Below are 25,840 nucleotides of genomic sequence, written 5' to 3' on the forward strand. Positions count from 1 at the left end.
GCCCCAGGAGCAGCCTCCACTCACCCGGCAGTCTGAAGGCGCTACGGACGGCTTCACCAGTTATGGACTGGCGTCTGACCCATCACCGCGGCCTCCTGAACCGGCACCACAGCTGACATTGCGGCAATCGCAGCGGCAGATCAAGCCCCCAGAGAGACTGAACTTGTAACTTGAATCAATAACCTGTGACTGTCGTTCCACCACCTCGCCCCCGCCGAACTCTTTTTTTAAACAGGGGGTGAATGTGGTGAACCACGGTAATACTGTCTGTATATGGGATATGCCTGGGCACACCCCTGCTGCCTCAATCCGGGGTCCGTCCTCCTCGGGGTATAAAGGTGGCTGCTCTCCGCCCCTTTTCCCTCAGTTCGGGTTAGCCATCGGTTTGGGAGTGCTTCTGTTCTTGTTAATAAAAGCCTGTTGTTTCGCAACATCTAGTCTTTGCATGAATCAATGGTGCATCACCCTTGGCCTTTTTAATTGCAAAGCTTTATTGAAAATACCAAAGCGTATTTCCTGAAGACATCCTGTTTGGATGGTTAGTGGTCATCACTTTTTAAATTTTTTTTATCCTAGTTCCTGCTTTGGTCCATACAAACCCATTTATTGCGATGTTGTTTCTATAATCGAAACAAGGGACTCCATTCAGGTGTGATGTCTCTGGCTCGCAAGTTGATATGTATGTGATAAAGTCCATTTCTTCTTAGCTGTTATCAATGTTTGTTTATACAATGGTTGTTGTCTGGGTCCATCTGCTCTGATGGCCTGCCAGTTTCTTCAATTGGATTGCCTGATGGCCACTGTTTTGTGTCTTTAAGATGATAATATCCCAGTATCTTTACACAGTATCAACTTGGTATTGATATTGACATGCTCTGAAGGTGAACTCCTTCCTGCCTTTGTGGGTTGAGGTTTGGCCTGTTTTGTTTGCAGTATTTATATCCATTCAGCTTTGGGGTTTTATGTTTAATAAATGTCCAGTTGGAGGTGATTCCAATCATACACACCGGACATCTGATTCATTTTGGAATGAAAAACACGGAGAAGCAATATAAAATAAAGGATACAATTGTAAAGGCGTTGCTGGAACAGATGAGGTATGTGTGAACAAGTCATTGAAGGTAGCAGGACGGATTGAGAGTGTATTTAATAAAGTATATGGGATCCTGGGCTTTAGAAATAGGGGCATAGAATACAAAAAGTAAGGAAGTTATGATAAACCTGCATAAAGCACTGGTTCAGCCTCAACTGGACAATTGTGTCCTGTTCTGGGCACCACACTTTAGGAAGGATGTGAAGAAATGTGAAGGGGTGCAGAAAAGATGAGAATTGTTCCAAGGCTGAGGAACTTCAGTTATGTGGATAAATTAGAGAAGTTGGGGCTGTTCTCCTTGGAGAAGAGAAAATTTGATAGGGGTGTTTAAAATCATGAAGCATCTGGTCAGGATAGATAGTGAGAAACTGTTCCCATTCTGCTCTGACGAAGGGTCATCCAGACTTGAACCGTTAACTCTCTTCTCGCTCCACAGATGTTGTCAGACCTGCTGAGTTTCTCCAGCATTTTCTATTACTGTTCCCATTAGTTGAAAGATCACGAACCAGAGGACATAGTTTAAGAGGGTTGATTGCAAAAGCAACAGAGACACAAGGAAATGTTATTTTCATGTAATGAGTGATTGGAATCTGGAAGGTACTGCTGCGTGCATGGTGGAGCCAGATTCAATCATGGCTTTCAAACATCTCCACATCATTTCAAACAAGAGTCAGAACATTATCTGAAGAGAAACTTACAGGGAAATGGGACCAGGTTGAGTAACTCTTGCAGACAGCAGATACAGACATGACCGAATAACCTCCTCCTTTGCTGTAACCATTCTATAATTCTATAACATACCAAAACCATTTATATGGTCATTTTGGTGTGCACAAATTCCCACGCTACAAGGGTGACGATTTCAAAAATATGTGTTGGTTGTAAAACACTTTGAGAAGTCTGTTTGTGGAAGGCGCTACAAGGATCCCACACGCCCTGGACATACTCTCTTCCACCACCTTCTGTTGGGAAGAAGATACAAAAGTTTGAGATCGCGTACCAACCCGCTCAAGAACAGCTTCTTCCCTGTTGTAATCAGACTTTTGAATGGACCTACCTTATATTAACTAGTTATGACTGTAACACCACATTCTGCACCCTCTTCTTTCCTTTCTCCCCCCCCCCCCCCAATGTACTCTATGAATGGTACTGCTTTGTATAGTGCGTGAAACAATATTTTTCACTGTGTACCACCAATACGTGACAATAAATCAAATTGATCTTTCTTTATCTTAGAAGAATTACCGTTTAGTTGGGATGCCGGTGTCTGCAGACGTATGCTTCGGCAAGAATCAATTTTAGGAAAGTGGTGGTTGGGGGGGGGGGGGGAAGGAATAAAACTGAGGGAAGGTGCGTGCGCCTTTAAGAGGGAGCTGGGCGCCTGTCCCTTTAAGCTGTTGGGCCCGGTTGAGTGACAGTGAGTGGATGCGGCTGTTTCAGAGGCGGGGACAACAGGAGGCCGAATCTACTTATAAAAGAACACGCGGGAGAATCACCGCCGAGCGACTACCACACCATGCCCAGATATGAGCTAGCATTGATCCTGAAGGCCATGCAGCGGGTGAGTGTTCACAAAACAAAAACCAAAAAGAGAGAAAGATCAAGCAGTCGCCATCTTCCCGCTTCGTGTTAACCCAGTGAGCGGCTGGAAAGCCATGTCTTGTCAGCAGGGGAAACCACAGAACCAGCGATCTTCTCCTCTACCTTAACCTGACTTTATTTTTTTTAAGGGGGGGGGGCTGTTTTTTTCCCCCTTTTTTTGGTGTCAGGATAGTTGGTGCGCTTTGTTCCCCTTTTTGTTTTAACCGGTAAAGTCAGTTGGCCGCTGAGGCCCCAAGCCGACCTTGGTGCCACAGGGAGTGTGTGTGTGCGCCTCAGCTTAGCTGCTTTCTGGAGGATGGAGAGAGAGAGACAGAGAGTCACTGGGGGAGATTTTAGATGAAGAAACCGGGGGTGGGCTTCGGTTGGCTGGAGAATAGGGGCTAAGAAATCACAAGGGAAAAATGCTGGAAAATCTCAGCAGGTCTGGCAGCATCTGTGAGGAGGGAGAGAGAAAAGAGCTGACGTTTCGAATCCAGATGACCATTTTGTCAAAGCTGTTTGCCCTTGCTATTTGCTTTTACTCTATTTGAATAGAGGCTAAAACTAGCCGTCCAGTCGAGACTGCCCCCTTTTTATTTCCGATCACTGCCCCTGGACTGTGATGCCTCCGTTGTTAGGAAACTGGAGACGCTTGGATGAAACAGCACCCCACACCAGAATAATCATCCTCTAATAAAATAAAAGTTTGGTACTGCTCAATACTTTTCTTTAGTTGGCTAAAATGAGACATGTATTAGTTTCTGCACCCCTGCATCGTATTCAAACGTGAAGCATTTTGTTTGGTTTTAAGCTGAACCAATTCATAGTTTTAATTTAGTTAAATTTTATAAGTTAATATTTGTAACTTAAGATTTGCTGAAATAATTCATAGTTTTAATTATTGCCTTGAAATTTATGCTAGCAAGTTAATATTTTTATCTTGCAAACTTGGGATCTGATCAACTTAAAGGGGAAATCAGCAGGGTAATGGCACTTTTTTCATAGTCTTAACTAATGCAACTATATTATTGTTAGCCATGCAAGTATACAGAGCGTTAGAAATATTTAGTAATTAAATAAAGGTGTTTGCTGTTTAGAATAATGTGTTAGGTCAACTACATAATCTTGCCTCCACAGCTCGTAAAACTGCCTAAAAATCATGCCCTACTCGAATTAAATATTTAATTTACAGTTATCCTATTACTGGGCAGAAGGTAAGTTATCTCGCGATTACCTATGGTAGAACCCAGTTTTATGAAAACCTTTCCCATTGTGGCATGACCCAATTCATATGGATCTTGAACAATTGAATATCAATGGAATTTTTAAAAAAACACAAAGATCTTTCAAATTCAGTTGCAGCAAGAGTTTCAAAACCAACTAGCTGCATTGTAGACATTGATTTGAAGAATTTTAGTCTCTAAACCAAAGCATGTATTGCATGCAACAAATTATGTTTTGTAACCTGTGACTGAAGTTATTTAATTATTTGTAAAAGTAAAGTAGAACTGCAAAACAAACTTCTAACCTGCAGTGTATAGTAGTAACTAAAATGAACTTTGTAATATGAATCGCTGACTTTGATTTTGGACAGTTTAAACAGTAAAAGTTGCATAGATTTGCCAACTTTGTTTCATTGCAATTGTCTTGCATTCATTGCCCGGCATGTCAATTGAGCCAGGCATTTTTTTCACTACAAAACTGGGTTCCACTATGTTCACTCACATTTCTCCACCTTCCAAAAGACTTGTCTGGTTCTAACTTTTGATGAGTTTATGTGAGGTGATAATTTCAGAAAATGTGATGTTTTGACAGCGCTAGAATCAATAGGAATCTACTGTACTTTGCTTGCAATTTTGGGACAGGTAAGTGCTACATTGAATAGTTTGCAATTTTCGGGAGGGCAGCTCTGATCTTGGCTGTAAATTATTTTAGTTGAACTAAAATATGTCTGGAATAGAAAGCGAGTTCATATAGTGTGAAGTTTTGTTTAGATATTTGAAAACTGAAACAATTCATTATCTCAAATTTCACTGTTTGAATTTTAATATACTGCAATCACTCCAGTCTGAAATTCTTGGGACCGTGTCATTTCTGGATTTCAGAAATTTCTGAATTATAGAACGTTGCTGAAAAGAGAGATTTGTTGCTGAAGCTGTTCATCTTGCACTCATCAGGGCAATCGAGGAAAAATGCCAAATTTCAAAAGACGATGACAATTTATACGACAGAAGAAAGCGTGCTGATTGGCTGGCAAGATTATAGCATGACCGAATGCTTGATTGAAAGTGTATGATCTAGAAAATACTCTAGAATTAACTATTTACCCGAAACATAAAGCAGTAATAAAACATTATAAAGCAGTAGCAATTGTTTCATTTTGCCCAAAACTGTAACTTCCATGTTCTACTTCCAAAGCACGATACTAGAATTATGGCAGTGATATTGAGGGACTTTCTGGATAACTAGTATTTCTAGACTGGAGAGGTTGCAGTATATTTTCATAATATTAGTGAAAAAACAGTTTTTTGTGTATCATCAGTTTCCAACTTCTCCCTGTCTCCACCACAGTTAATATGTATTACCCACGGCCAAGAAATTGCATTTCAAAGACCTATTCCCAAGGCTGAACAAAAATGCTGCTCTTTAACAGAGGCTGATCTGCACTTCAATTCATTTACTCATCTTTGCACCGTAACCCAACTAAAAAATTGTCAATTCCAACATCCCAGCCTTTTGTGGAGAGCTCCAGATTTCCTCTACCCTTGTGAAAAAAGTTTTTTCGTGCTCCTGAAGGCCCATTTCTAATTTTAAGTTTGTATCCTTGTTTATGTTTCCTCCATATGCAAATCCTTTTTACATGTTATACAATATGTTGATTAGATCGTTTTTCAATCTTCAATATCCGGATGAATACGAGCCAAGTTTGGACAACCTGTTCTCATCCTTTATCTCTACGCTCCAGTATTAGATGGGAGTCTGAGCAAAGCACTGTACAACTGAACCATAACTTCTCATTGTATTATAACCCTCCTTGGGATAAAGGCCAACATTCTGTTCGTCTTTTTGTTACTTTTTCTACCTGTCTACTAGGTTTTAATGGTTCATGGTACTTGGACCCCCAAATCTCTGATCCTCTTTAGTTTCTAGATTTTCACCATTTTGTAAAATATTCTGGTTCATCCTCCTTGTGTCCAAAGCCAATGACTTCTCACTTTTTCACACATTGAAATCCATTTGGTATAGTTTAGACCGGTCACTTGAGATCTTTTGTAACTTGACACTCACATCTGTACTACTTGTTCTCCTGCCTAACAAGGCAAACCTGTAAACATGGATACGTAACTCTCTCCCTTCATCCACCTCATTAGTAATTTGGTGAAAAGTTGTGCCCAGAACATTTGCCTGGGGAACATCACATGTCATGACCTACTGGAGTTTGTCCCTGAATTCCCACACTGTCCCCTCCTGAGTGAAATAAATTGGAGTTTATTTGAAATTAGAATTCGGGAGCAATAATGTCCAGTGCACAGTAACCCTGACAGCCAAGGTTGCAGTCAGGGTTAGAATTCTTGGAATGGGGTGCAGAGTGTGTATATGGATTTGTCTGGTGCCATAATGCATAAGAATCTGCTCAGTGCTTAGTGCTGCTGCCTCGCAGCTCCAGGGACCTGGGCTCGATTCCTAGCTTGGATCATTGTCTGTGTGGCATCTGCGTGTTCGCCCCGTTGTCTGTGTGGGTTTCCTCCCACAGTCCGAAAGACGTGCTGGTTAGGTGCATTGGCCATGCTAAATTCCCCCTCAGTGTACTCTAATAGGTGACAGTGTGGCGACTAGGGAATTTTTGCAATAACTTCAGTGAAGTGTTAATGTAAGCTGACTTGTGACGCTAAAATAAACTTTAAACTTAAGTCCCTGAAGTACCACGTCTCCACATGCGTGTGGTGACAACCTCCACTTTCGCAATAGAATGTTGTAAATAATTCAGCAAGTTTAAGAATTTTAATTTCCTTTTCAAGGCTTAAAGAACTTTGAACAGTTGCCTTTGCCAAGCCCCAAATAAAGTAATGGTTTTAAGCATGTTGACATAATTGATAAGTTTCTGCTTTCACTGACTTCTCAATAAGAAACATAAACACATTTTGGATTGAATGGAACAATAGTGCTATTTGTTTCTACATTAACCTGATGGAACAAAACTTGGGTGGAGTTTAAAAATAGAAAAGCATAGGGGATTGTCATTTAAATTGAACTTGTGTTCTCTTATGATTTTATTCCATTGGTGGTTTAACACTTGTAATAAAACTTGCAACTGAAAAGCATATCTGCAAATCCTTGGTAAGTAAATGTAAAAGGCCTCCAGGTTAGGCATATTTTACACCATATTTGCCTAAACAGTAAGGTAACTGAATGTTTATACTTGTGATTTGACTCGTTATCCAGCAGCTTTCCTTGTGGCTTTCTTTTATTATCTCTCTTCACTGACTTGAACATAATCTGTCCAGCACTGACCTAGGTCAATGGAACTAAATCAACTGAGACATTGTAAAACACCTGCTAGTTTAAAAGCATTTATTTTATTAAAGTATTAATGAATATTCCAGTGTATGCAAGGTTAGATTTTTATTTTCATTTAAGATATTGAACTGAGATTCATTTTTGGTTGTTTTTTAATTGTGTCTAATATGCAGTGTTTTCTGACTGCCACATAGTAGTGTTGGGTCTTGTAAATATAAAAATGGTAGATTTGCCACGGATCTGTTGGCATAGTTTGAAATTAACAATAAATACTTATCAATGTTAATTTACAGGAAAACCTAGCAAGAAATTTTGAGGGTGAAATGTTAATGGAAAAGTTGGGCATTGTTTACTGTGTAATTGGTCATAAATATATGTACTTGTTGGTAATGAAAGTAGGTAAGATTGGCACACTGCAACTGTGTGCAGCTTGAACCCTAGGTGTGATAAAATGATAGGATTGATACCATGCATGACATTTCTGAGCAGAATTAATGGGACTATCAAGATGAGAAATTTGATTCCCAAATTATTTGTGGAATATTTAATTTTCTTTGTAAGTTTTAACATTTTTTGAGAAGTCAAGGTTTGGAACAAGGCTTGTACTGCAGGACACTATCAAAGTAGAAGAGAAGACTAGGTAAATTTAAATGGGTACTTAATTGCAACTCAGGTTTTTGAAAGACATGATTGTGAAAGGAAGGATTTGGGTGGAAGCAGTAAGGAGTTTCTTAGCTTGGGAGCTGGTAAAGAATAGAATCTGTAGAATGGATCTTGGTTTCAATGTAGGGAGGAAATAGAATGTAAAAGATTGTTTATTCGGAACTTTGAAATGAGGAAGGTACGAAGCATTGTATTGATATTCTTAAGATCGGGCTGTCCTGGGATGTGAGAATTTCCTTTTCTAACATTAAGGAGTCTTGCAGCAAACTTGATTTATGGAGGTCTTTGGGGATGTTTGACACAGACCATACTTATTACTTTAATAATGTTTTAACATCTTCATTATTAGAAAAGAAGGTGAAGCAAAATAATGGAGTATGGGTAACAATTGTTTGCAAAATATTTAAAGGTCAGTGCTTTTGATGGTTTGGAAGAAACCCCATTCCATTGTCTCATTAAAGAAGCTAGAAAAGGTTGTTATATAATTCAACAATGTCAGTGTGTTCTGGTTGGAATCATACTGCGGGGGCCATTCAGTTTCATGTGGCTGTTCTTTGAACAAATTATTCAGTTCCACTTCCTTGCTGCTTCAGTTTCCTTTTGGAATTTACTATTGAATTTGCTTCCACCATTCTTTCGATCAGTGTGATTTAGGTTGTGACTTTCTGCGTCTAGAAACTTTCCTCATCAACCTTCTGATTCTTTTGCAAATTATATTAAATGTGCCCCCTGGTTACTGGCCCTGCTAGTAGTGGAAACGTTTACTCCCAAAACTTACTGCCTCTACATGAAGGAGAGTAACCCCAGTTTCTCTGGCGTTTCTACATAACTGAAGTTCCTCATGTCTGGCACAATTCAAAAGGGTCTTTGTACACTCTCCAAAGTTATTATGCTCTTCCTAAAGTGATTTGAATATGCCAGCAAACTTAAAAGGGCAAGGAAAAATAGGATGAGGTAAAGGGACAGAACAAAAAAGTGAAAAGTTTTTCAAAAATTCCAAGTATAATTAAAATCTCAAGGTGTGCAACTTCACACTTAAAACAATTAATGAACCTAACTATTTCTGGAATGTTTAGTGGGGTAAGTGCTACAGCTTCACTCGCTCCCTTCAGATATTTCAATGCTGGATCTCTTGGTGAGGTATCATTGTGGCACAGCTTTTGGAAGAGCAGGGAAAACAGACAGCAACTTATTAAACTGCGTATGTGTGGACAATGGAAGTGGTTATCCACTTCCCTAAAACCGTTGAGCACTAAGCCTCATTGCTATTCTTGCATCAAAATGTGGGCAACTATTTAGAAGCGCATATTTTTGAGGGTGGTGGATAAACCCTATAAAATTTTAATGGAATACTGAATGGAGGATGAAATAAATTACCCAGCACCAAACGTTGCTATTTTAAAATCTTGCTTACTATGTTGTGCAGGACGTACTATTGGAACCTCAGGATGTACTATTGGAACCTCATGAAAATTTGTTTATGCATGTCTTTTGTGCAAGAATTAGTAATTTAAGTAGTTGGATAAATGCGCAGTAAAATACATTGTGCATTAACAGAGTAGCTTGGAATTTGTGACCACTTAAGACTAGCTTGGAATTTGTGAACACTCAGGCGATCTCTTTCTCAATCTTGCAAAACACCCTCATCATGAACTGGAGACATTACCTCCAACCATTGAATCTGGCTACAGTTTGAAAAATTTGAACCAGTGTTCCAAAGTACTGATAGCAATGTATTTTAAGAGTGTAAAATGATGATTAGGGCAAAGGTCTGAAATTTGGTGTGCAAGTTATAATTTCATGCATGGTTATGTCCTGGGGTATGACTGTCTTGTAGAAAACTGTAAAATCGACCTATGACATGTGCACTAGATTTGATAGTATTGGATCATTTAGCCTTTTGAATGCAATTACTCCAGCACTTCTGTTAAAGGTGCATTGCTGTCAATGGTACTTACAGTGCAGCTGTAAGCTTAGGATACCTGCACCATTCATGTGCCTCACGTGAACCTCAAGTGCAAATCTTTTGGAAAACCCGTGGTTTCTCCTTTCTGCATACGTGAGTAGATATATCTTCTAACCGTTTACTAGTGACATTCCATTGTGGTAAACTTTTATACAAATGCACTTTACGATATTAAGGTATTTGTATGTGTAAGACCCTCCGTAACATTACCACTACCACATAAGCTTTTCTCATGTTGCCTCTCTATACACATCAAGGCTGTTTCAAATTTATTTAATTCTTTCCTATTTGTAATTGGCTACAATATATTAGGATTATAGAATTGATACATAGCCTGGTGAATACAAAATGCTCCGAGCTGTACAGTCCAGAAGTTCCCAAATTTAATCACTGGTCTGAGTTAGCTGATTTCAGCTAGGGTTAGTGTGACGTGCTGCAGTTGGCTTCCCAGTCATTAAGGTGGGAGCAAGGAGCAAAACCAATTGGCTTCTGAATGTTATCCAGTAATCCCTGTTGGAATTTGTCTTCTGATAACATAGGGGCCATTCTTCATGTGACCGTGGATGCTGGAAGAGTACTTGACTTTGGGTGGTATCACTGCTGTGTGTGATCCTGTCATTCCCACTGTCGAGCTTCCAGGCTTTTTAACGTGAGATCAGGACTGGGAATCCTGGTTCACTATTTCTCTTTCCTTGCCACAACCCAGGAGTTAACTATATCTTGGCTAACTTAGCACAGATCAGGGATTGAACATGTTGTTCACTACTACCACATCCTGGTGCAATTTCTCATTAAATGATCAATAAGCCTCCATTTCTGCTTTTGCCTCTCTATTACCGTGTTGTATCTTCATTGATGAGGATGACTATTTCCTCATTTTTCTTCAAATTTCTATTTGATGCTTCATTCTGTTGCTTGTAGCCATGAATTTTGAGTTTTAAACTACAACCACTAACTAGATTTTTGACTTTTATGTTAAACTTTGTTTTGCAGAAACGGCCTAGAGTTTAAAGTATTTTCTGGTGTCACACATGTCTGCTGTACATGGTATTTAAATTTTAAATTTGTTTTACAAAACAATACTTGATGGTTTGATTATTGTGAAAAGTCTTAGAACCCTAGATGTAATGCCATTACATTTTGTGTGTGTGTGTTTTTAAAAAATATCCTACCCCCCCCTGAAATGCTCCAGAATTATTATGGACCACATATCCATGGTCTTTTAGAGAGGCAAAACAGGCTGATCATTTGATTCCCACAAAACTTTTTGTTTGGTAACATTTTTCTGATAGCTTTATTAGGTATCTTCCTTGGACAGATAATTTATGAAATAAATAAATTATGTACATATGGTCTTTTTAAATTTGGTGTAGGGTTGTACACACCCATCTTGTAAACAATAAAACTTTTCCAAATATTTTGTTTAATCTTTAGTTTTGTAAGGACATTTTTTTTTGATGCCACATTCTGACTTGTCTTGTTAGTTTTACCTTAAAACTATCTTTTTGAAGATTTTAATTTTTTCTTCCCTCTACATTGATTTTGGACTGCTTTTTTTGGACTGCTTCAGATGATTTTTGCCATGCATGTCAATCTCTGCAACTTTCCACTAAATCCACACTGATAAGTTCACTTAAATTTGGTGTTTGAGGAATTATATGGATCAACTTAATGTGTACATCAATCATGCATCAGGAGCCAGTGGTTTGTTGAAAATGCCTTTAATGTTTTCTCAAAACGAACTACTTGGATTGTGGCTTTCACAGACCAGTATGTGGTACTTGTAAATTACAAGATTGGTACCACTTAAGTTTGTTTTGTGTAAAATAATGTTCCTTGAAATCTGCCAACTATATAATTCCATTTCTTTGGTTTTCCATCTGATCTAACCCTAATTATGCCACTTGAGAATGCTTGCCCTCACATCCCTAATTCACATGCAAGATTGGAGCTTGTGGAGTTGAGAGTCTGTGATTGGTAACATTGATCATAGGCCTTTGTCACCTCACGCCTTTTTTGTTTTAAAAATGGAAATCTAATTTCTCGATATACTTGCATATATTAAAACATTAGCGATTGAAAAAAATTGCGTCATGTACTTTCAGAAATGAACCAGATTTTAAAAAGTGTAATTCTAATATCCTCTGTCTTTTGTCTTTGCTGTCTTGCAGGAGTGTAACTCTAGGCCTTACTAGACCTGTCAACAACAGCTAAGAAATTCAACATCAACAAATTTAAGCTGTGACGGTCTTGTGGAATGCTTCTAAAAAGAGCATGAGAAATAGTCAGAAGTGAAGTTAACAAGATTAATAGTAGTTGGCATCCCAGTACCTGTACAACTGGAATCCTGCAGTTTCAACCAAGACAGCAAACCAAAGGACAAACATTTTACCACTCCATACAGTTTTTTTTCCTACTTCATAGTGATCATAAACCTGCCTGGTCATTGGATATCCTATTCTGTAAATTGAATCTGAAAAATTTTATAAAAATGTTTGGCTTTATGGAACCAGCTGATCTAGCTGTTGTAGCACTTTATTTTGTTCTTGTATTGTGTATTGGTTTTTTTGCAATGTGGAAGTCTAATAGAAGTACTGTGAGTGGGTACTTTCTTGCAGGACGCTCCATGAACTGGATAGCAATAGGTGCTTCATTGTTTGTCAGCAATATTGGCAGTGAACACTTTATTGGGTTGGCAGGATCTGGAGCAGCCAGTGGGTTTGCAGTGGGAGCTTGGGAGTTCAACGCAGTGTTGCTTTTACAGTTATTAGGTTGGGTTTTCATCCCTGTCTATATCAGGTCTGGTGTGTATACCATGCCACAGTATCTTTCTAAACGTTATGGAGGTAACAGATTAAAAGTATATTTTGCTTTATTGTTTTTGACATTGTATGTTTTCACAAAGCTTTCTGTTGACCTGTATGCTGGTGCACTGTTCATCCGAGCCTCACTTGGTTGGGACTTGTATCTCTCTATCATCATTTTGATTGGGTTGACTGCAGTGTTAACTGTCACAGGAGGACTTGTGGCTGTCATCTACACGGATGTTCTGCAGGCTGTCCTTATGATTGGTGGAGCTTTAACATTGATGATTGTGGGAATGGTCAAGGTGGGAGGTTTTGAGGAATTGAGACGGCGATATATGTTGGCCTCGCCAAATGTTACAGCAGTTCTAGCCTCCTTCAACCTAAGTTCTACCAATACTTGCCGCATTCACCCAAAAGAAGATTCTCTAAAGATGTTACGTGAACCAACTGATGAGGATATTCCTTGGCCTGGTTTCCTGTTGGGTCAAACACCAGCTTCTGTTTTGTATTGGTGTGCTGACCAAGTCATTGTGCAACGTGTCTTGGCAGCAAAGAATATCGCTCATGCCAAAGGAGCGACCCTGATGGCTGGTTTTTTGAAACTCTTGCCTATGTTTATCATAGTCATCCCAGGCATGATTTCCAGAATTCTTTTTACTGATGAGATTGCTTGCATTAATCCAGAGCACTGTATGCAAGTATGTGGCAGCAGAGCAGGTTGCTCAAATATTGCCTACCCACGATTAGTATTGGGAATCTTGCCTGCAGGTCTTCGAGGTCTAATGATGGCCGTCATGATAGCAGCATTAATGAGTGATTTGGATTCCATATTCAATAGTGCCAGCACCATATTTACCCTTGATATTTACAAGCATCTTCGGAAGGCTGCCAGCTCTCGAGAACTTATGATAGTAGGTCGACTGTTTGTTTTCGTCATGGTAGCTATAAGCATTGCCTGGGTTCCTGTAATTGTAGAGATGCAGGGAGGACAAATGTATCTTTACATTCAAGAAGTTGCAAATTATCTTACCCCACCAGTGGCAGCCCTGTTTCTTCTTGGTATTTTCTGGAAGCGCTGCAATGAACAGGGGGCTTTCTATGGAGGGTTGATTGGATCCATTTTGGGAATCACACGCTTGATTCTTGCTTTTATCTATCGAGCACCAGACTGTGACCAAGTTGATACTAGACCAGGTTTCATCAAAAATGTTCACTACATGTATGTGTCAACTTTTCTATTTTGGACCACGATTTTTACAGCAGTAACAGTGAGTCTGCTGACCCCTGCTCTTCCCAGAACATATACTTCCCATACCACCTTCTGGGCATTGACAGACATGGACACCATAAAAGACTCCCAGAAAGAAGAATGTGATAAACTAGCAAACCAATCTATGGCTGAATGCAATGGCCACACCTCAAGTGTGGATAAGTCTGACTGTAAAGCTGCTGATGGAATAGAATTAGTTCTGTTAACGCCTGGAAGTGATGATTCCAAATCTTTGAACTCATCGTGCATCTCGGAAGGGCAGACACCAAATGATGGTTATATAAATGGACAAACAATTGCTGTGGACACAGAAACCAAAGAGGAGCCAGAACCAGAAAGAAGCAAATGGTGGAAACTTGTTGACTGCATTTGTGGATTAAAAAATTCTGATGCGAAAAATCCAGTAACCAGAACTCCTTTCGAAGATGAAATGATTTGCTTACAAATGCTCCAAGAAAGACCAAGGATTAAAATATTGTTAAATGTTGGACTTGTAGTTGTATTATCTTCTGGCATATCCATGTTCATTTATTTCTCTTTGTAAAATCAGCCTGCAAATTCAGGTGATGCTGTTTTTGTTTTTGAAGACTTTTTTTTAAAGAAAAAGTTCCTTTTGTTCGCAGAGGTAGAGAACTCCTATCTTTTTTGTAAAGTAAAAGGGAGGGAGATTATTAAGCTGAAATGAAATTGTAGATGCCCAGTTTGATCGCAGCTGATGCAGAACAGAGGCAGTAAAATTGGCTGAAGTGTGGTGGGGGAAAATTAAATTATATTTCATTTTCTGTTTGCTGCTCAGCAATAGCTGCTGGAATATACATGTGAGTTTCAGGTGAGGACTAAGATCAGGTTCAGTTGTGATGTGGTTTTGGTTAAGTATCCTTCTGTCCACTGTCGAGGCTCACTGGCCTCCTATGGGGTACCAGAGGGTGATTCCTGCCCAATAATCTATGTTAGACAATTAAATCAGTGCCTTCTGGTGGAGTGAAAGTGGCTGGAAAAGAAATGTTGGAACCTTGGAATTATGTCCATGGCCAACTTAATTTTGGGGACTGTAATTTAACACGTTTTATATAGGTAAATTCATTTTCTTGTATTTATTCTGTGAATTATGTGCAAATAAGCTATGACTTTTTAAAGCAAGACAATTCTATCATATTTATTTTATAAAGTTGATTTTTCCTGTACTGATAAATTGACAAACATTTGTATGTGGGGAGGTGAAATTCTACTTTGATCATAAAATGCTTATAATGTCTGAGCACTTGAACATTTTTTGCCCCAAGATCAAAAATACAATTGAATAGACTGAATTGATAAATTCTTATGAATTTATGAATAGCCTTCTGAAAAGTGAAAAAGATAAAATGTTTCTGTCTTTACACATTTCTCTCCCAATTACCTCCCCCACCGCGTGCACCTGCCTCCAAGTGCTGCTTAGCCATCTATTGAATGTTGATGATCTGCTACCAGATCTCTCTCTCTGCTGGAAAAACAGTCTTCGGCTGTGACCCTGGGATGATCGTTTTCCCCAAATTCCCTTCCCTACCCTCATGGGGGAGTTGCTCTGTGTTGAACACCTTCCATAACTGGGGTCAGGAATTTGGTAGAATGGACAGGGGAGAGTTATACTCGTCTCTTCATATTAAGGGGATGGATGTTAGTTGCTCCAGTGTACTATTACGTATTCTACGTTTTTATTTGTAGGTATTAAATCCAGTTATATAATAGTTTCTGCGTAACAGATACTCACTCCAAAGGAGATTTATTGTGAAAAACTATTAAGATATATATGCAAGTATATAGACCAACAAAATGATCATAGTCGTGAGACTTAAATTATGAAAACCCTCAGCTATTGTAAAGTAGTTATGAATAATTTGGGTTTTTTAAAAAAAACTTTCCCTGTAAAATAAATTGTGTTTTAGTCTTAAGTCAAGTGGAAATCATTAATACTTGCTTTTGGGGAAGCCTTGTCTGCTTTAGTTGTACTCTGTAGTAACTATATTCTGGGAAGTAATCAGCTTAGCTTAGATGGAGCTGTTGTGATAACAAAGAAAATATATAGCCTTTATGGTAACGCCCCCACTCCCCCATCCCATATTTGTTGTAATTAAATTTGTAAAGCATGATGATTGGATGGAGGAGAATTAGAAGTGTATATGTTCCTAAGTTAATTTTAGGTGTCAGTTATTTATTTACTAACCCAAACCAAAAGGTACCCAAATATTGTTGGTAAAAAAATGGTTATTTTCTTCCTCGCCACTCTTTCTATTTTCTCCTTTCTCAGTCATTTTTTTAAAAAAAACACTTGCAGATTTCTTTTAAAGCTTGACTTTATATTCTTTGAAAAGAGTAGCTTATGTTGCAACAAAATACTGAAGTGCAGGTCATTGTGGATAGTATAAGAGAATAAAGTGCATTTGCAACATTACTTAATTGATTAAAATTGTTTAAACAAAACTGACAGTTATCAAGAGTGAACTATAATTTGTATGTCATCAGGCAAACATAAATTAGAACGTTTAATTTTTGAATATCGGGAAATAAGTATTATAGAGTAAGGACATAATGTATTGCCATGCAAAAACCATTGGTTATCTTCATGGAAGAATATACAAGTGTAATTACCATAAGATCTGCAAAAATGTGCACAATGCACTTACAGAATAGCATTTTCTGTTTAATTTTGTATTGTATTTATCTCATCGCCAACAAACAGCATAAAAATGATATACCATATTCTTATGTAGAGTGACATTCCTTCCTTGATTTGCAAGAGTATCTAGTTCCTTAATTTGTACAAGTAGTTTGGACTGGATATGTAATCGTGCAGGGAAGAATGCACACACCCATCAATTTTGTTTTGATTATCTGCTGTGCTTTTTTTTACATGTTTGAAGGGGTGTTGACCCAGTTGCTAGAGTTTAAACATGTAAATGTAAACGCAGACAGCCATCTGCATCTGAATTTAAAGTTTGAAATTTTAAAATGGATTCTCCTGATTCAAAATTGGGAATTGCTCAGCATAAATCCAGAGATGAATTCCACAGGTATGATATTTGAAGTAATTCCCCCCCCCCCCCCCAAAACTTTTGATTATAAATAGATTTCTTTTAATCTGGTATTCATAATCTAAACACCATTTGAAAGTATATTATTTCAAGTTTGATAAAATGCTTGAGATATCAGAAGATGTGACATTTGCATCTTGTCTTTGAGCATTCATAGAAAATACTGAATGAACACTATCTGCATATGTGCAAAGATCATTTGATTGAATTGGCAAGGCTTATTGTCTTGTGGAATGACTGGCAATTCATTCCAAATCTTTTCTGGGCAATTGCCAGTCATGGATGCAGAATGAGTGGTCTTGGGTTCTTGAAAAGCTCTCTTAAAATGCCCTCTTCCCTCTGTTAGTTATGATAAATTATGAACACTATAAACAGCTAATATAGGAATCACCTACCATCATTCCAGCCATATTTAATCTGTTGTGTTTCTGGGGGGAAGAGTAACATACAGCTTTGGCATCTCTAGTAATACCACCATACACTTTTTTTTATAGCCTGGTAGTTTCAGTACGCTAATCTTGCAGACCTTATACATTACAGTTACCATACTCGTAACACTACATTTTCAAATACTGAAGATTTGGTTAAGTTTTAAAGTCTATTTAGTTGAATAGATATTTGAGCTATTTTGTACACTATTGCTTCAGCTTTTTAAAAAATATTAATTGCTTCACAGCAAATATGGATCTAATTAGGATAGCTGAAAACTGAATGTCTGTTTCTGGCTGTTGCCTATTTTCCTTTTCTGTCTTTCCCGTTTATGCAATCTAATGTTCTTTTCTAAATTGCAAGCAGACCTGCCTTCTACTCTACAATGATTCCTTTCATAAATTAACTTTTCATTTTACTGAACTGGGACCAATGTATTTACTGGCTGGCTAATCATTTTGAAGAGAGGATTTCAGCCAGTATTGGGTTTATTGAATGTTTTATGTGGTTGCAGTAAAATGTGTTAGGTCAAATTCCACTGCAGGTTTTTAGAAGTTGAAATTGAGCATGAAATCTTGCAATGGGGCATTTCAAAAGCAGCTTTAAGTTTTCTTGAAACAAGCTACCTTTTCATCAGTCCAAGATGTGCAGGTCCCTTCATGAGCTCGCATGTCCAACTAATGCTAAACATCAATGTCAATACATATAGCCAGAACAGTAAAATACTAGACAGAAGAAGTTGTGATCAGACTGAATAATGCTCTGGTCAGACCCTTTAAGCATTGTTTCCATTTCTTGTCAGTATGGTGAGGAGGACATTCCTAGTAGATTTTGAAAGGAAGTATGGGTGGGAGATAATTTCTGAGGATGTGATGAAGCCTAGCGTTAAATCAAAATATTTTTGTGTTCTCTTGTTTTCTGTTATTGGGATAGATTTTCTAAGCCAAAATTGTTGAGCCTAGTAGCATGTAACACAATTCAATATAGTTGATTTGAAATAGAGGTTTTAAAGCATTTGCTGCTGTCATTGAAAGGAATAAAGAAGACTGACTTTTGCAGGAAGCATTTATAAGTTTCTAGTTCTGACGGTTTAATTGATTTAAATAAAAATAGATTTGCTTTTAAAAGAGAATTATTACAGCTGGAAACTGGGGACATAAGGATGTTTTTAGGATAGTTTTAAAGCCTGTCTATTTAAGTTGCCAGTTCGCTAGTTCGAGAGGATGCAAATCCTGAATTGTTTGGAAAGAGGGTAAATCTGCCTTTAAGCAGATCTTGCTTCTGTCCATTTCATCTGGGATTAGTGGGCTTAGTGATCAGAGTTGTAGCATTTTGCACTAGTCCGTTATTCCAGGTGATTGGAAAAAATGACCCATGTTTTTAGATTCCATGTTGGATTTTAACCTTTTCAGAGACTTTGCTTGGACAGATTACTAGAACTAATCTGTAACTTGGACAATCTCATTTGATCAGTTTGGCTAGTTTCAAAATTGGGAAATGATTGTGACCATTTGAAATTATGCTAGGTGGCTGTACCACCATGACAGAGCTGCTTTTGTTCCTGCACCATAGTGCAAAACTTCCAGGATGAACTTTAATTTGGATATGTGGTGATAATGGGCTGTCAACCTGTTTTTTTATTTACCCCATCTATAATCAGTCAGGCCCCATCACATTTTGTTTTACTTGGTGAGAGTGACTGGAAGGGAAACCACCTATAAACAGAATTAATAGAAAGATGAATCTTAAATGTTAAAATTGTTTTAACTGGTAATATAGTTGCCATTTGTTATGGCTTCCCATTTTGTTGAAGTATTTATAAATATTTGTAATTCATCACTTGAGTGAGGTCAGATTCCTCTCTTTACCACTGATGACTCCACTACCGCTTGGATTTCCTGCATTGATTATTCTTTGCTCACTAGTGTGGTAAAGATTATCCTAGTACGAATCACCAGTTAGTATGTCAGACAATTTAAAAGCATTCTCCTGGTCCCTATCAGGAAAGAGAACATGTACAAAACTAATTCTGCCCTCGACTTCTTCAAAACTATTTTTTATCTTCACCTGATTGGCTGTTAAAGCCTATATGAAGAACATGCTGGCACCCAATGCAGGGAGAAGCTTGTTTTCCGTTTTCTGTTTAAAATCTATTTTTCCGACCAAAGTGAATTGAGTTTTAAAGATTATAGAGCCATCCGTTATTTAACTTGTATGCTACAGTGCCTTGAACACTCAAATAGCCTAATTAGTTTCATCCTGGAATTTTCTACAAGCCATTTAATTGAAGCTTTTAAGTTCTTATCCATAGCTTTGGGGAGGTAAGAAATCTGTTTTTGAGAATATTATAAGCTTTGGAGTCAAATGTATATATTGGAGGAAATTGCATTGTGACTAGTGATTGGAACCTAGATTATCGTTCTTGCTGAATTCATCTCCACTTTATAGATGGACACATTTTGTGTATGTTGATGGTGAATCTAGTAAGATTATACCAAATAGAGATTTTCCTCTTTGGACTGTGAATTAAGCTCTCAATATCAAGCGATTCCAGAATTGTGGGTGAGGGAGCTACTGCAGTGTTGTTTGAAGTGAAGAGTGTTCGGCAATTTGTGCATTAACCCATCCAATTTACAACCGCAGCAGGGCAAAATATTGTAACTGAAAGGTATTCAATGTGCCTTGTAAGTTTAGCCAGATTGATTATTGGGGTTGAAGAGATGGAAAATGGAGAAATAGTGCCATATTAATGCCATAATATACCTTTTGGTACAGGGTTTGTTAAATCATCCGTGGGTGGTGGGTCTGTTTTGTACTCGGAGTCACGAAACCTGTGAAGTGTAAAACACTAACTTGGATGATAGATGAAAAGAATTGGATTTAGTTTTGGATGATTCTTTTTGTCCATTTGTGTAACAGATGTACTATGTAAATCAGCCTTAACCAAAGATAATATTTTATAAAATGTTTGTTTTAATATGTGATGGCTATGTAACTCTTGTATTTTTAGAATGAAACATGTATTGTCAAAATAACTAATAAAAAGTTGAGGAATATTTTACTTGTAATGCTGTTCGTCCTTCATAGAATTACATAGATTGTACGACACAGAAATAGGGTATTTGGTCCATGCTGGTGTTTATGGACCACTTGCATTCCTTAAATCTACCTTTATAACCATCTATTTATTCCAGTATGACCCCATTAACATCTGAAAATTAACATGAGCCCAGATGCCAAAAAATCCCAGCAGTAAAGCAGCATTGGAATGTACATAATCATTACATTTTTAAGTACTCTCAAGCACCATGTACATCTAAATATGAAAATCTGTTTAAATACTCAGCAAAATTGTATTTTATCTACTAACGTGTCTCATAAGTCACCTGAGCTGCTCCACTGGCCACCTTGAGCTGGCTGACTTTGGAGCTCAGGTCATTGTGCAGTGCCAGGGTAATGGGATTGAGCTCAGACTGCAGTTGTTGGGTTCATGGTTGGGTCTGGGCTTCGAGGAAAATGGAGTGCTTCTGAAAACACACAATATCCTGTTTGGGCCAAGCTCCAGAATCCCCAGTGACAGAAGACTTGGTGAGGTGAATGTCTCATAGGTCATAGGTTCAAGGTGAAGGAGGGGAGGTTTAACACTGATATCAGAAGGACGTATTTTACACAGAGGGTGGTGGGGGCCTGGAATGCGCTGCCGGGTAAGATGGTGGAGGCGGACACACTGGGAGCGTTTAAGACTTATCTAGATAGCCACATGAACGGAGGGATACAAAAGTTTGGACCAGGGAGCGGTGCGGGCTTGGAGGGCCGAAGGGCCTGTTCCTGGGCTTCTTTGTTCTTTGTATGCAAGAACCCATGCCCCAGAGAAGTATGGCAAGAGAAGGGCTGGATGTCACCTGGGTCTCTGTGCCAAGGTAGGGTGCAGCCTCGGGGAGGGAAACTTGAAACCCTGTAAGTCTTTTTCTGCAATCCTGTGGGTCCAGAACCAGTTTGGGAACTGCTGATTTTGGGAGAGTTGAACTATTGCTTCTTTAAATGCTAGTCTCGCTTTGCCTTTTAAAAAATCTTCTGAATTCCCTGTTGGATTTCTTTGTGACCTTTTTCCATTGGTGGCCTCTTGAATTTATGATGAGTTAGAAAATTGGATTTCTAAAACTTAGAAGACTAGACAGCAGATCTGAATTATCAACAGATCAATGATAGTATAAATATGACTTTTGGTTTATAAGGCTGTAAATTTAAATCCAGTTACTGATTTGGCCATTGTGTGATCATGTATACCTGGCATACAGAATTGTTAAGAGGAGGATACTTGGTTTTTATAAAGTGAGAGATAGTTCGTCCCAATCGAGGAATGTGATTTGGCAACCATCACAATATTGGCCTTCAATTGAAAGTTGAGCAAATAGGATGATGTTTGATTATGTGCTGTAAATTTGGTGCCAAATTCAATTTATTTTAAAATAAGAAATGCCTGTCACTCAAACAAATACTTCCCATACTTTTTTTTGAACAGTTGAGGTGTATAACAAATTGCACATGGACTAAATTTAGAATGTTACACAAATTCTTCAGTCCATCACTCTGATTACCTTGTTTACATTTTGAACAGCAAAATTGCAGATCAGAACTTGCCAGTGAATAACTTAATTTTGGATCATTGAAACATATTTGCTGCTCAGTCCAATGGCACGATGTTTTTGTAAGAAGTCAACCGCAAACATGAACGTTTAGGATTTTGAGTTTTAGTCTCCTTTGTTTCTCTTTCCTTGCTGAAGTTCTTTAAATTCTTGTGGCCTCACTAATCTGCAGCTCTATTTTAAAATTTCTCCAATATGGTTCCTCCTCCACAAGCATTAAAATAACCCTAAATTAAAAGTGGCATCATCTTTTACTTCTAATAAATTGTCCCTGCTTGCCTCTGTGCAGCCACGGTGACTACTTCCTCTTCTCCACCTCAGCTGGATCGTTCTTGCTTGCTTCAGTGATCTACCCAATTGTAGCCAGAGGATTTCCAACAATGCCTTCTCCTTGACCCTATGCTTTATTGTTGCTCTATTTTCTTCCTCATCTCAGACATGCATCATGTTCCACATGTATGCCAACAACATCCAACTCTTACCACCCCTTTCAGCCTTCTGCCATGCCATCTTGAGTAAGCTGAAAAATTCTTGCAGTTAAACACGGGGAAGATTGTGTCCTATTTCAAGCACCTATTCACTCCTTCATAAAGACTGCATACTCCCACCTATATAACATCGCCTTTCTCTGTTCTTGCTTCAGCACGTCTACGAGCAAAATCTTTGTTTTCTTCTGGTCGATACTTAAGCTTAAATTCCATCTAACACTCTGCTGCCCTGCTCACACTTCACTCTGTGCTGAAAAAAATGCTTTTTCCTCATGCCTCCATTTTAAAGTTCTCATCCTCTTTAATATTTGAATCCTTCATGGTTTAGCCCCTCTCCATCTCTCCAGTCCTGAAACTTCGGCCCAAACTCTCCATGCCTCTGACTTTGTGCATCTCACCCCCATTGCCCTATTGTTTGCTCCCTCCCTTCCTAAGACCCACCTTGTGACAAAAATATTTGCTCAGTGTTCCTAATACCTGCTTTGTTGCAGTGTTCATTTTTGTTTGATTTATGGCTGTTGAGCACCTTGCTGTGTTGTTACTTTGGTGATATTCATTGAATACATGTGCGGGAGTGATGCTCGATTTTAACGTGATTCAAAGTACTATCAATATGCAATATCATTGCTTCTTGACCTATAGTCCTGATTTAAAATATTCTCTGTTTCATATCTTCAATTCTGGGAGAAATCATAGAAATCATAACCCTACAGTGCAGAAAGATGCCATTTGGTCCGTCGAGTCTGCACCGACCACAATCCCACCCAGGCCCTACCCCCATATCCCAACACATTTACCCGCTAATCCCTCTAACCTACACATCTCAGGACACTAAGGGGCAATTTTAGCATGGCCAATAAACCTAACCCGCACATCTTTGGACTGTGGGAGGAAACCAGAGCACCCGGAGGAAACCCACGCAGACACGAGGAGAATGTGCAAACTCCACACAGACAGTGACCCAAGCCGGGAATCGAACCCGGGTCCCTGGAGCTGTGAAGCAGCAGTGCTAACCATTGTGCTACCGTGCCGCCCTATCTGCTCCTCTGCCCGCTTTCAATTTCTTCACCTTTTTGAAGTATCCAAGGTCCGGTTCACTGCTTTTTAACAGCCACCTGACTTAGGAGCAATGCACCAATATCGGCCAAGACTAATAGGCCCATTGTAGAGGTCAATCACAATCCAAGCCTTGCCTTGATCGAAACAAAATGGAGCAATCAGCAAAATATGATGTGCCAAAGGATACAGAAGAAATAAATGTCCTGACCTCTTGTACTGGTCATCTAGACAAATCATAATTGCAACTGCAAGTGTTGGAATTCAGACCAAGGAGGTGACAGAAATATTCAATTACGAAAGGCTGCTGCAGGAATTGAGAGATGCAATATTTTATCTGAACAATGTTGGTAAAAGAATTTAAACTAAAGTATCAAATTTTCAAGTTCAATAAACAATGAGGAAATGCATGCTAATTTTATGACGTTGGGTAATACTTCATCTATTAACAACTTGCAAGTTGCAATTTAAAAATAGTTTAAATATTTGAGCGCAATAGTTAAGCATAAGACATTTGCAGTAATGTCTTTTAACAAGTCAGCCAGACAAAAGTGAAAAGATGATCTGTGCTGATGTTTTCGTATTTTCTCACACAGCAGTAGGGGAAGAATCCTCAGACTGATCACAGCCTCTTGACATGTCACCAAATGAAAGCTTCTACAGCTGTAAGTGTCTTTACACTAGCTGTGAATAGTCAGACAATGGGAGGGCTTCAACTACTGCCATAAACTCGTGGGTGGTGGATGGCCACCACATTCACCACTGTGTTGTACATTGGATATCAACCTAGAATTCAGAGTTGCCATTCCAGTTGCCACTCGGTGAGACTGTATGGGAGTGGTATTGAAGTTGTGCATCTTCTGACTCAGTGGGGATGTCACCACTAAGCTAAGGACTTGCTCCACTTTCTCTGGAAACTATGGAGTGTATAAATGGTGTTTGATGTTTTAGGGATGGAGAAGATTTGCATTGTCTTTGGATTTCCCTACATAAATGTGGGATTACGGGAATAGGGCCTGGGGGGGATTGTAGTCAGCGCAGACTCGATGGGCCGAATGGCCGCCTCCTGCACTGTAGGGATTCAATGAAACCATGTAAGAATGTTCTTTGTACCTTGAATTTACAGAAAAATGATTGTGAAACAGGGTCACCACCACCAAGTTTGGAATATCTTGACAGTTAATGATTAACAAGGTTGTTGTGCATTCTGATGGCCTTGGGGCAGCACAGTTCCTGTTTTGAGAATTATTTCAGTAATTGTCATACGAAGTAATGGAAGATGTAAGAACTGGGTTTTATTTTCAAACATTTTTCCTAATTTGGGGGTTGGGGGGGGGGAATGGAATGGGAAGAGGCACTTCAAACAGCTGAAAACAATTCTGCAATAGTCGTAGTTTCATATTTTTTGAGAAATGAGATCTAAATATTACAGGGACAGATAGATTCTCCAATGTGTGTGGCATTTTCTTGAGTACGCTTCTTTCAAAAGCTATGCTTTCCATCTGAAGCATACACCGTTGAAAGCTATTTTGAATATATGTTTTAGTTTGGAAGGAGAGGTGCGTTACAGACTCTTGGGTTAGATCAAATTCATGTTAAATTACATGGTTTGTGATCTGTATTGAGGTCTCAATTATTATCTCAAAAAAGCCACATGTCCAAATTTGCCAATGCTACAAAGATAGATGGCATTATAAGCAGCATAAATGGAATCATAAACTTACAAAATTAGTGTGGGCTAAACTAGAAAATGAGTTTGGATGTAGGCAAATGTGAGGTCATCCAGTTGGGAGAGAGTTTTCTAAATGGTGAAAAGCTAGAAAAGGTGAAGGTCCAAAGCGATGTGGGAGTCATAGGGTCATTGAAGTATGAAAAGTTTAAAAAAAGTAAAGGCTATTGCTGGCCTTTATATTGACGACCAGAACCCAAGTGTATGCCATGCTTCAGCTATACAAAGCCCTGGTTAAAAAGTTTTTAAAAGTTATTTATTAGTCACAAGTAGGCTTATGTTAACACTGCAATGAAATTATTGTGAAAATCCTCTAGACCGCAATTGGAGTACTGTGAGCAGTTCAGAGCATCACACCTTAGGAAAGATTTATTGGCTGTGGAGAGAATGCAATCCAAGTTTACTTGAATGATACTTGGACTTCAAGTGCTAAAATTACAAGGAGAAATTACAGAACTAGGGCTATATTCCTGGGAATTTGGAACACTAAAAGGTAATTTGAGTGGAGCTTACAATATGGTGA

The 25,840-nt window shown here is 38.6% G+C and overlaps 2 protein-coding genes across 4 annotated transcripts in view; both read left to right on the forward strand.

The window, feature by feature from the left end:
• The first annotated feature begins 2,529 nt into the window (after positions 1-2,529).
• The window catches only part of mrps6 (mitochondrial ribosomal protein S6), a 93,139-nt gene continuing 69,828 nt past the window's right edge, over positions 2,530-25,840 (forward strand). Inside the window, exon 1 of the mRNA XM_078232787.1 lies at positions 2,530-2,654. Within this exon, the coding sequence (XP_078088913.1) occupies positions 2,610-2,654 (45 nt within the window). The 5' untranslated portion in view covers positions 2,530-2,609. The remainder of the gene's footprint in view (positions 2,655-25,840) is intronic.
• LOC144506534 (sodium/myo-inositol cotransporter-like) lies at positions 2,547-20,454 on the forward strand. Of its 3 annotated transcripts, none has more exons than XM_078232783.1 (3): positions 2,547-2,654; positions 10,815-10,868; positions 11,993-20,454. In XM_078232783.1, the coding sequence occupies exon 3, from the start codon at positions 12,313-12,315 to the stop codon at positions 14,440-14,442; it is 2,130 nt and encodes a 709-aa protein (XP_078088909.1). In that variant the 5' UTR covers positions 2,547-2,654; positions 10,815-10,868; positions 11,993-12,312; the 3' UTR covers positions 14,443-20,454. The 3 variants fall into 3 exon arrangements, with proteins under 3 accessions (XP_078088909.1, XP_078088910.1, XP_078088911.1); XM_078232784.1 differs by lacking the exon at positions 2,547-2,654 and adding an exon at positions 2,664-9,914; XM_078232785.1 differs by lacking the exon at positions 2,547-2,654 and adding an exon at positions 2,664-3,888.

Source organism: Mustelus asterias, chromosome 17 (genome assembly GCF_964213995.1).
Source record: "Mustelus asterias chromosome 17, sMusAst1.hap1.1, whole genome shotgun sequence".
NCBI classification, from domain to species: domain Eukaryota; kingdom Metazoa; phylum Chordata; class Chondrichthyes; order Carcharhiniformes; family Triakidae; genus Mustelus; species Mustelus asterias.

Excerpts from the sequence above, each read along its gene's own strand:
- LOC144506534 (XM_078232783.1), top strand. The coding sequence starts at position 12,313 with ATGTTTGGCTTTATGGAACCAGCTGATCTAGCTGTTGTAGCACTTTAT.